This window comes from Pseudorasbora parva, chromosome 9 (assembly GCF_024679245.1).
Source record: "Pseudorasbora parva isolate DD20220531a chromosome 9, ASM2467924v1, whole genome shotgun sequence".
NCBI lineage: Eukaryota > Metazoa > Chordata > Actinopteri > Cypriniformes > Gobionidae > Pseudorasbora > Pseudorasbora parva.
In genome coordinates, this window is record NC_090180.1 from 43,012,074 (window position 1) to 43,023,725 (window position 11,652).

General features: G+C 38.7%; 1 protein-coding gene across 1 annotated transcript; it reads left to right on the top strand.

The window, feature by feature from the left end:
- Positions 1 to 730: 730 nt before the first annotated feature.
- Positions 731 to 10,871, top strand: abhd17aa (abhydrolase domain containing 17A, depalmitoylase a). The gene is made up of 5 exons (XM_067452722.1): positions 731 to 905; positions 2,052 to 2,521; positions 5,058 to 5,252; positions 7,107 to 7,286; positions 8,750 to 10,871. Exons 2-5 carry the CDS (start codon positions 2,076 to 2,078, stop codon positions 8,967 to 8,969), a joined length of 1,041 nt encoding a protein of 346 aa, XP_067308823.1. The 5' UTR covers positions 731 to 905; positions 2,052 to 2,075; the 3' UTR covers positions 8,970 to 10,871.
- The last annotated feature ends 781 nt before the right edge of the window (positions 10,872 to 11,652 follow it).

Here is an 11,652-nt window from a genome sequence, read left to right on the forward strand (position 1 = left end):
CACACAGTAAGAGCACGTACACAGCCCAGAGAACAACCTCAATGCTGTGTACGCTCACACAAGGACGAGATAAACAAATGAATGTTAGGATCCTTTCACCAAACTAAAAATAAGACAAAATCAAGATGACACGACCCTGACACAATGTTACTTTTCATTCAGTAGAGATTTTTTTCATCCACAGCAACACACACTTGCTGCTGCAGTGTTTTACTCAAGGGCACATTGCTGATAGACTGTAAGGTCAAGGACTCAGGGTTCTGAACCTCAACCAACAACAACTTTTGTGGCAATTGTTAGTAGTTAATAGCACACTAGACCAATCAGAAATGCACATAAATGTGTACATGTGTCACTTTTTTGCACTTTTATATGCAGCTGATGAAATATCTTGGAAAATTCCAAAAGAGTCTCATTTTGAAAATATGCGCACACTGCACATTATTTTTATAGGGTATTCAGATGGACAATTGTTAAGGAGGAAAATAAATAAACATATACATCAATGTAAATAATTAGGTTTTTATTGGTAAATAATCATATATTTATTCATATTATTTATAATTAATTATTAATATAATAATTATCAATTATTTATATGTATTAAATTATTTTATTAAATTATATAAATTATAGGTTTGTCTTGGAAGTAAAATCTATTTTACCTAGTAAAATTTTCCGGTTAAGGGGCTTTTATTGTGAAATGCTGCATATCCGGTGCTGCCTTCGGTTTGCCCGACAGATGAAAACATCAGTGTTGGGTGCTAATGCCGGGCTGATTCCTGCCACAATCAGCAAGATGTTTGTCATCCTACTCCCTATTTTCAGTCAACACGGATTAAACTGTTAGCGTTTACTGTATCTTTAGGTAGCTAAAGCTCATTTTGTATTACAATACCCTTTTGGTAAGTGATGTCTTTGATTTATTTGCCCAGAAATCCAGCTAGTGCTAACTAACTGCCTAGATATTTATTCATATTGGCTGGATTGTTTTCAAGTGGATTATTTATGGTCATGTCAAGAGTAAAGTTATGCGTTTTTCTAAATAATTTGGATACATGTGGTGTGCAGTTTGAAGAATACATTTGTGCAATGGATACCTTTTTGTGTATTGTGCGAATTGTGTTTGGTGTAACGTTATATGTTGCATCTTAATTTATTGTATTTTATATTGTATCATACAGTGCTGATAATGCAATACACTTTCCCGACATGGGACTATCTATCTAATTATATTTTAATACTATTTAATTGTAATTTTGCTACATTTGCTTGTATAGAGAGGTCTCTGGTCGATTTGTCGCATTTTAATTTCTTTTTAATACTATTTAATTGTAATTTTACTACATTTGCTTGTATAGAGAGGTCTCTGGTCGATTTGTCGCATTTTAATTTCTTTTTAATACTATTTAATTGTAATTTTACTACATTTGCTTGTATAGAGAGGTCTCTGGTCGATTTGTCGCATTTTAATTTTGTTTTAATTTTGTTTTCCATTACAAATAATTTTATTTTTTAATTCATACTATATAATAATACAATAAAAATGTGCCAAGTCAGATATTCAGATTTATGCAGTTTGCAATTTACAACAATTTTGTCAAAAAAGAAAATTTATTAGTATTTGGTACAATTATATATGTATGACCATATAATATTTGACTCCGCTGTCAGTTTTCAGTAAGCATTTACAGATAGAGCACTTTTCCCTTTTTAGGATTCATTCAGCTGCTGCATAGAAGAGGGTGAGCTGTTATCTGTGATTTAGTTTTGTGATAATTTGGCCAATATGATAATATGTGATAAAATGTGCTCTCCTGACATCCGTCTTGCTGTACTGATGAACCCAAATACAGCTTTAATTTCTGTGCCCCATTAAATGTCTCTAAAGGTTAATCACACAATGACCAAATCTACATTTCTCTTTAATCTAAATGTCAAGCCTCCTTAACATTAAATGACATTCTCACTTGGCTGGATTTCTTTTTTGGCATTGGCTTACATGAATGATATTTTGAAATATGATAATTAAACCATGCGATCCTTCACAGGTCTCTAATTTTGAGCAGAAGAAAATGAACGGCTTATCCATCAGCGAGTTGTGCGGCCTCTTCTGTTGTCCACCCTGTCCGAGCCGGATTGCAGCGAAGCTGGCCTTCCTGCCCCCGGAACCCACCTACACTCTTCTGCCAGACCTGGAGTCCACCTCACCTGTGACCTCTAACCTTGGAGCCTCAGGTTTACGTTCTCGCTTGGGCGGAGGTGCCGGAGGAGGGAGTGCTAGCAGTGGAGGGGGTGGAGGTGGAGCAGCCCCAGGAGGAGCAGCAACAGCAGCAGCAGCAGCAGGAGCAGGAGGAGGAGGTGGTGGTGGTTTGGAAGGACGGTGGAAGCTGCACCTCTCTGAGCGAGCAGAGTTCCAGTACTCCCAGAGGGAGCTGGATGGAACTGAGGTCTTCCTTACACACTCCAGCCGTGGCAACAGAGTGGGTTGTATGTATATCCGCTGTGCCCCATCTGCAAGGTGAGAAAGGATCAGCTTAAAGTCATCATGATATGGAAGTTGTGATAGTGTTTTCTTTGCAATTGTGTCACATATCAGAGTGAAAGGGCTTCTCGAACAAGTGTACAAAAAATGTAGAGCGGCACTTGATTTTATCCATGTAGAAATTGACAGGTTGTCCCGCCCCCACGCCAGTAAACGCGTCAGTAAAGAGAAGAGGAGATGTGAGGGAGGGGAAGTTATTTTAATTAAGGATTACGAGGACACACACACAAAAATTATATTACGAGGTCAAAACGTTTGTGATAATTGTTAAAATGATACAGCTCTGAAAATAATAATACCACCATTTATTTATTAAAATAATAATAATTAAAAACCACTGTACAATTAGCAGTGTCTCTGGATTTACTATTTATATGCATGCGTTTAAGTAAACTGAATATTTTTGTTTTATTTAAAAAACTGATGACAAAATGTCTTCCAAATTTCAAATAAAAATATTGTCTTTTAAAGCATTTATTGGCATAAAATGAAAGTCTTTTACATTGCTGTTGGGTATTTTATTCAAGCAGCTTGGCTTTGTTTGATGGATTCTGGCCTTGTGTCCTTCTTGTTGATCACATTCCGGAGGTTTTCAGGGAGGCTCAGATCTGGAGACTGGGCTGGCCATGACAGGATCTTGATATGGTGGTCCTCCATCCACGCTTTGATTGGCCTGGCTGTGTGGCATAGAGCACTGTCCTGCAGGAAAAAAAACAATCCTTTGAGTTGAGGAACGGAGCCGAAGGAAGCAAGTTTTTTTGCAGGATAACCTTGTACGTGGCTTGAGGTGTGTCCTTCACAAAAACGGATCTGCCCGATTTTGATCTTCACAGAAGATTTCAGTTTTGCCCAACACATGGTCCTCTAATGTAGAGGCCTTCAACACAGTTTGGAAGTGGAAGATTGGTGATGATCTAGTGGTTCTTCAGTAAATCTGGAACCGGGCAGAGCCATGTACAAGGTTATCCTGGAAAATAACCTTCTTCCTTCTGCTCTTACAATGTTCCCCAACTTGATGGTTTTTCCCACAGGATAATGCGCCATGCAACACAGCCAGGTCAATCAAGGTGTGGATGGCGAACCACCAGATCAAGACCCTGTTATGGCCAGCCCAATCTCCAGACTTGAACCCCATTGAAAACCCCTGGAATGTGATCAAGAAGAAGGACACAAGGTCGCAAGCCATCAAACAAAGCCAGGAGTGGCATAAAGTCACCTAAAAGCAATAGCCGCTTTTCCACCTTCAGGCCGAATGCTTCTTAGAATGGTATGAAATGGTTCTCCAGTTGTGTTTCCACTTGAGCCTGGTACAGCACGGCACGATTACAAACCATTCTCAGCACGATTGTCTATCTAGATAAGATGAATTTTCTTTTCATGCTGACTTTAAGCTCTGTGTATTTATAATGTCAGCATTATATATAATTTATCTCTTCCTCTTAGGCCCTGTTTACACCTGGTATATAGATGCGTTTCAGTCGATCAGATCAAATACAAGTGTTGACGGGATCTAAAACGTTTCAAGCTTGTCCACTTTTAACAACTTCCAGAGATATCTTTCATATTGTAGACGGACGCCCATGTATTCAAATGTGTTTGAACAGCCGCAAAAGTCTACCTTCTCTCCGCCTACTGACCTAATGCGTTAACATTATGGGAAGCGTTCTAGCTGGAGCTGTAGACCAAAATTTGGTTTGAAGACGAGAAAAGCACTAAGCTCAATGTTCTCTCACTGTTACTTACATCTAAAGAGTTCACCGTGGTCTTGTGGCTGTCAGAGCATAAACGAAAGCTGCTGCTCTCCTACAACTATTCTCGTTGCTTCATAAAATGATTGTAGAGCCGCTGTAGTGAGATGGGCTTTGTAACGACGTCTTTAGTGCCTTTATGGGTCTTGAGAGAGGAAATGACATTCGTGTCAATGAAGGCCTTTCTGAGCCATCGGATTTCAACAAAAATATCTTAATTTGTGTTCTGAAGATGAACGAAGGTCTTACGGGTGTCAAACGACATTAGGGTATGTAATTATTGACAGAATTTTCATTTTTGGGTGAACTAACCCTTTAGAGGTGCACTGTGTAATTTTTAGCGGCATCTAGCGGTGAGGTTGCGAATTGCATCCGCCCACTGCTCACCCCTCCCTTTCCGAGCACATGAAGCTACGGTGGCCAACACAGGACAAGACAGCAGAAAGTAGCTAGTGTTCTGTAGAGCAATTTGTCCTACTTTTACGACTACTGTAGAAACATGGCGGCACAAAATGCCGACTACTGTAATGGGACCTGCAGTGTGGAAATTACTCTCTAAGGTAATAAAAACATTAATTATGTCAATCATATTCATTACGCTTCATTATGTCAGGTCTTTATACACCACTGAAAACATGGTTATGCGTATGATTCATCAACACTACACACTGGGCCTTTAATACCAGGTGTATGCAAGGCCTTAATCAAGAAATGTAATTATTTTACAATGCCCTGATTTAAACCCTCTGTTTTGTGCACTATAGGTACACTGTGCTCTTTTCTCACGGTAACGCTGTGGATCTCGGTCAGATGAGCAGTTTCTACATCGGTCTGGGAACTCGTATCAACTGTAACATCTTCTCTTATGACTACTCTGGTTATGGGGTCAGCACAGGGAAACCCTCCGAGAAGAATCTGTATGCAGACATAGACGCTGCATGGCATGCTTTGCGCTCGAGGTATGTCAGAATCCTAAGACTAAAAAACATGCTACTGGTTCTAGGGATGCTCATTTCGGTTAATTTTCCCGACCGACAAACGATGCTCATTAATCGATTATTAACCGTTAACTGGTAAGATTATAATATTGAATTGGCATTACATAAAAATACAATTGAAGATTGTCTGTGACCCTTTAAAAAGACTTTTTCCGCGTGTTTATTTTATTGTGCAAACAGCAGAATACAGAACAGCTCAACAACAGAACCTAGATTCACACTAGAGCCCTGCAACTATGCCCAAGCTCGACGGGACCTGACTTTTTTACGCCCCTAGGGCCGGGCTTCGGGCCAATTTTCACGTCATACCTAAACGTGGGCCAGGTTTTTGGGCTTTTTTTAGGCTTCTCCTTCGTTTTATATTTATTTTATTAATTATAAGAAACAATGTGCAGCGCTGGTGGAAACAGCATAAGACCATAATAGCTTACGCGACTGTGAAGACATGACTCGCACATAATATATTATAGAGTCCAGCAGCAGCACGCGTTTCTTCAGCTGCTAGAGTTATGGCCTTTTTACAACTGGTTCCTTCATTCGTTTTCTCTGACCAGGTATCTATCTGATTGCGAAATGACCAGGAGTAGGCATAAATGCCTTCCGAGATTCTTTCGAGACGTGTTTAATTTCGATTAGGCTACTCAAACAAACCAATTCAGAAGGTGCTCTGAAAGCATTTCAGACAAAACCAGACAAGTGTAAATGTATCTGGTTGTTTAAACCATATGTGTAAATTTTACTTTAGTCAGATAGATATGATGGTGCTACTGCAACACGCATCGCTGCAAATGAGTAAAGCAAGCCAACCCAAAATGGCCGTAAATGAAACTTAAAATAAGTCTCAGATGCTAAAAAACAATGATCTTCAATAAAAATGAATAAATGATCTTACCATTGCTTAGGTCGCTTTCTCATATTGCGGTCTTTGACTTTGAAATGAGCTGCTGAATAAAATGCATCTTGAATCTTTTGCTTTCGTTGCTGTGAACTCGTTAAATATAGGCTATACCGTGGAAATTGAAGATCTGATTTATATAAATTTTGCAGAGGTGTAAGGTTGATAAGACAAACTGCATGTTCTTTTTTAATTATTTGTTTAGCTCGTTTAGTTTGCAAGCAGCGTTGTGAGCTGTACTAGCTATCAGCCTGCCTCAGCTCGTCAAAAATGCCTTTTACTGGGGAGGTAATATTATAGTAGTAGCCTAGGCTAAATTAACTACCATTGTGATGCTTGAAGTGTTATATCTATGGATTTTATTATAGGCAAGACAAGTCAAGAGTTGATTTGAGAGGCTAAATTGATTAGACATGTGGTTAACTTACTGTCGGCCGCTGGTTGCTTGATCGTCACTTAAAAAAATCTAAACTTTAATTTCACAAACAAAAAATTGCTCTAAACATTTTTCTACATTAACTTAAATAAATGAAACGAAATATAACTAGTTTGACATTAAAAACAAAACTGAACTTAACACCAGAGAGGAGCTTGTAGCTTATACTGTTCTGTATTGTATAACCGCATAGCTTATTTTCTTACTTCGTCACCCTTTCTATGAAAATAGTCAGACACAGTATGTTTCTTTCCCATTGCTTCATTTTGCGAAATATGTCTGTGTCGGCACGTGTGGTTCGTTGTATGTGTCGACGCGCCCCGTGAGTAAAAAAAACAACCCTTTAAACCGTTTAACTGATAGTGTTAATCGGTCAATTCTTACTATCGGTAAACGGTCAGTATGAGCATCCCTAACTGGTACAATATGGAAATTCAGGTCTGTTTTAATTGCACTGTTTTAAATCACTTCCATGCTGTCTCAGGTATGGCATCAGCCCTGAGAATATAATCCTTTACGGGCAGAGCATTGGCACCGTTCCCACCGTGGACCTGGCGTCCCGTTATGAGTGTGCTGCCGTGGTACTTCACTCACCCCTCACCTCAGGGATGAGGGTGGCTTTCCCTGACACCAAGAAGACGTACTGCTTTGATGCCTTCCCAAAGTCAGTAAACACTGAAAACCTTTTTTCTTAGTATAACAAAGCTGTCCTTAAAGGGATAGTTCACCCAAAAATAAAAAGTGTGATGTTTACTCTATGAGAGTAAAAAAAACATGCTTAGACAGCACGATCATAGCTATATATATAGATATATATTATGTAGACATTCAGCCGATCCGTGCAGGCACTAATGAGGATATATCTATGATCGCGCCAGTTTGACCTTACCAGACCGAAGTAATGACGAATGGGAACACTAGATGAGATTCATCTATATATGAGGTAAAAAACAAAAAACAAATACTGTTCGGTTTCTCACAGAAACCGATCTGTTCGTGTCTAAGCACATCAGTGTGACGTCGGGAGCAGCAGGGTTTTTGTGCATGTTGTCTAAGCATGCTTTTTTTACTCTCATGGAGTGTTTACCCATTGACATGCAATATGACTGGCAGACTGCAACGGTTGAAGTTAAAAATCTTCATTTGTGTTCTACTGAAGAAACAAACACACCTACATGTTGGATGCACTGTGGGGTAAGCAGATAAACATAACATTTTCATTTGAGTGAACTATCGCTTTAACACGTTCACAGTATTTTTAAAGGGGTCCTATTATGCTTTTTTACGTTTAACTTTCATTAGTGTGTACCTGGCCATAGACAGCTATGAGGTCTGGACCCATGCTAACTTTTTTTCATATTCAAAAATAAAATTGTAAGTTCTCTGAATGACCTGAATGAGTGTCTGCATTGTGTGAACGGTGCTTGAGAGAGAGTTGCAGCCTATGCCATGTTGTTGTCAGTAAATGCTGTTATTTTAAACATTATATTCATATCATCCTGAAAAAAAAAATGTTTTACAGTTTCCACAAATGTATTAAGCAGCACAACTGTTTTCAACATTGATGATGATATGAAATGTTTCCTGAGCAAATCAGTATATTAGAATGATTTCTGAAGGATCATGTGACACTGAAGACTGGAGTAATGATGCTGAAAATTCAGATTTGCATCACAGAAATAAATTACATTTTAAAATATTAAAAAACAAAAGTTTAATTTTTTTTTAAATATTTCACGAATTTCTGATTTTGCTGTATTTTTAGATCAGATGAATGCAGCCATTTAAAACGTTTTAGAAGTCTTACAGACAGCAAACTTTTGGAAAGTAGTGTACAAAACAGCTAATTTTGACAAATCTGGTCTATTCCTAACGCAAAGCAAAGTAAGTCATATGATTTCAGAATATACACTATTTCATTTGAAGGTTGAAAGCTCCAATCCCCTTAAATTATAATTGCATTGAAAAAAAGTATTTTCTGTTCTTCCAAATGTCCATTTACAGTAAGTTCCGTAGGAGTCAGTCAGTTTTGGAAGGGGTTTAGGGAGAGTAAGTAGTGGCATGATTTTCATCTCTGGAAGGACTTTTCTTTTAATGGCCCTTTGTTGTCTTATTCTGTTCTCTCAGCATTGAGAAGGTATCTAAAATCACGTCTCCAGTGCTGATCATCCATGGGACGGAGGATGAAGTGATTGATTTCTCTCATGGTCTGGCCCTGTTTGAGCGCTGCCCAAAGGCTGTGGAGCCACTGTGGGTGGAAGGAGCTGGGCACAACGACATCGAGCTGTACAGCCAGTACCTGGAACGCCTGCGCCGGTTCATCAGCCAGGAAGTGGCCGCGCAGTAAACGCACCCTTCCAAACATCAAGAGAGGCAGATCTTTCAGGCCTGTGCTCATGTCCGTAATTGGTCGACATGTATGGAAAGCAAACAAACAGAATTCGGTTCTGGAGGGTTTGTTTTTCTGTAAACTGCAGTCTCTTTCTTTCTATCAGCCTGGAGCTGAGTTTTCTACTGAGAAGACATCTCGACTTCACACTGAAAAGATCCGAATGTGTGAGCGTCGGTCTCAGGAAAGACCTCGGGACATCTGAGGCACTCGCTCACAGTTGATTAGGCTTGTGATTTTTGTGACTAGGACAAATGAAATGTCATTTGAACAGAACTAATATCTTTTTGAAGCTCTTATCTTGTGGGTGTTTATGTACTTTCCCTTTTGTTAGGTCTTGTGGGTAGGCAGATGACCGTCTGTTTTAAAATACAACGTCACCACTGTTTCAGACAAGAACTCTCTGCTGGACAGATTGTGTGTGTGTGTGTGTGTGTGTGTGTGTGTGTGTGTGTGTGTGTGTGTGTGTTTGTGTGTTTGTGTGTGTACTTGTACAACTATCTCTGTGAGGACCGGTTTGAGTTTTAGACCATCGGAGTGACGACAGAGAGTAAAGTGAGGATATTTCGGGCCGGTCCTCACTTTCTGAGACCCCAGTGTTAAGGTCAAGACTTGGTTTTAAGGATAATGTTATAATTATGTTAAGGGTTTAGGTTAGGCACACGTGGTAACGTGATTGATAGGGTTAGGGTAAGGAGCTAGAGTGCATTGTGTCAATGAATGTCCTCCTCACAAAGAGAGATGTACAAGAATGTGTGTGTTCTCAACATTTTATAGACCATCTGCTGTGTGTGAATGTTTTCATTGAAACCTTCTGGCCCTGTTTTGCATTTTGGTCGATCTGATCACAAGTGGACGACGCTGAATACAGGTGTAAACGGGGTTTAAAACGTTTTGAGCTTGTCCACTTTCGTCCACTTCCAGAGGCAGTCAAACACATTCGAGCAGATTGCTTTTGTAGTGTATATGCTGGTGATCGAATTTGTTCGAACAATCACAAAAGACATCTACTCTCCACTATACTGACCTAGTGCGTTAACATTATGGGATGTGGGCTAGCCAGATGGGATTTAAATTTTGTCGCCTGGAGACCCAAGTTTGGTTTGAAGATGAAAAACGTACCAAGCACAATATTCTTGCACCATTCCTGATTTCTAACACACACTCAGTGTTCGGCTATCAGAGCAGAAACAACAGTTGATTCTCTCTGTATGATTTTCCATCGTCTCCGGTCGTGGTCATATGTAAATTGCGCAAGGCAAGCTTTTTGTTCATTAGCTCGAAATATCCCATACGTATATCCGCCAATAGACCCTTCCCGTCAAAGAAATCAGAAAAGAAAGTGGATGTAAGTGGACAAAAGAGACGGATTAAAACACCATGTGTAAACGGGTATGTGTCTACTTGTGATCCAAACGAGCAAAACTCATCTTAATACCAGGTGTAAACAGGGCTTCTGATGAACTTGAACATCAAGAGATACACTACCAGTCAAAAGTTTGGACACTGAGTGTTTCTCATGATTTTAAAAACCCTTTTGATCTGAAGGCTTTCTAGACGGATATAAACTGCACAGTACATATGAGTTTATTTACAAAGCTAAAGTCTTAATGTTCTTTTTTAAATGGAGGTGTGATGTGTCCTGAATACATGCAGACTCCTTCAACAGTGTTAAAAACCGTCCCAGGATACTCCACGAAGTTTGTTGATGAATATACAGAGCTGGAATCTAGACAAAGCAGCAGCGTTTCATTACACTTTTTTGCTCATTATATTTTTTACATACTTTAATTTGTGATTTTAAATGCATACACTAGATCTGTCCAAACCCTTGACTAGTAGTGTAGGTCTCCACAGGTTTCTTTTATCAAGAATCTTATTTTTATTTTTTTGGTCCTTTTGCTTCCCTATGATTATAAAAAGGAGTCCCAACACTGTTTATAAGGACCTGACATATGGACAAACACTGCCATTCAAAAATTTGGGATCAGTAAGATTTAACTAATAATTAATTATTATTTTTATCATCAAGTATGCTTTAAATAGATCAAAAGTGACAGCAAAGCCATTTATAATGTGACAACTCTTTCTATCTCAAATAAATGCTGTTCTTTTGCATGTATTCATTAAAGAATCCTGTAAAATGCTTCACGTTATATGAAGAAATATGAAGCAGAAAACCTTTTTCAACATTGATAATAGTAAATATTAGCATAGTTAGCATAATAGTAGCAAATCAACATATTATAACATTTTCTGAAGGAGCATATGACACTGAATACTGAAGTAATGAAGCTGAAAATATTATAATAGAAAAGACAATATTACTGTTTTTTTTATTTTTTTATTTATGCTATATGAATACATACAGCCTTGGTGAGTAAAAATGTTGCTGACCCCAAACTTTTGAATGGCAGGGCATTACGATTTTCTTTTCGCATCTTTTTTTTTTGTGTGTTCATTAATTTTGTCTAAATTGTCCAAAAGCAAAAACTTTAAAACCGGAGCTGCTCCTATCAGGCGGTAAAGTGAACATGCGGGGAAGATTTAAATTCCTCCCTGCTGCAAATGATATGATTTTGTGATGCACTGCGATGTATTGAATCACGACACAAGTATCACAATGAAGTAGTTGGTTTTT

Excerpts from the sequence above, each read along its gene's own strand:
- abhd17aa (XM_067452722.1), top strand. The coding sequence starts at position 2,076 with ATGAACGGCTTATCCATCAGCGAGTTGTGCGGCCTCTTCTGTTGTCCA. Across the intron at positions 2,522-5,057 it reads CGCTGTGCCCCATCTGCAAG|GTACACTGTGCTCTTTTCTC; the intron begins GTGAGAAAGGAT and ends TGTGCACTATAG. Across the intron at positions 7,287-8,749 it reads TGCTTTGATGCCTTCCCAAA|CATTGAGAAGGTATCTAAAA; the intron begins GTCAGTAAACAC and ends CTGTTCTCTCAG.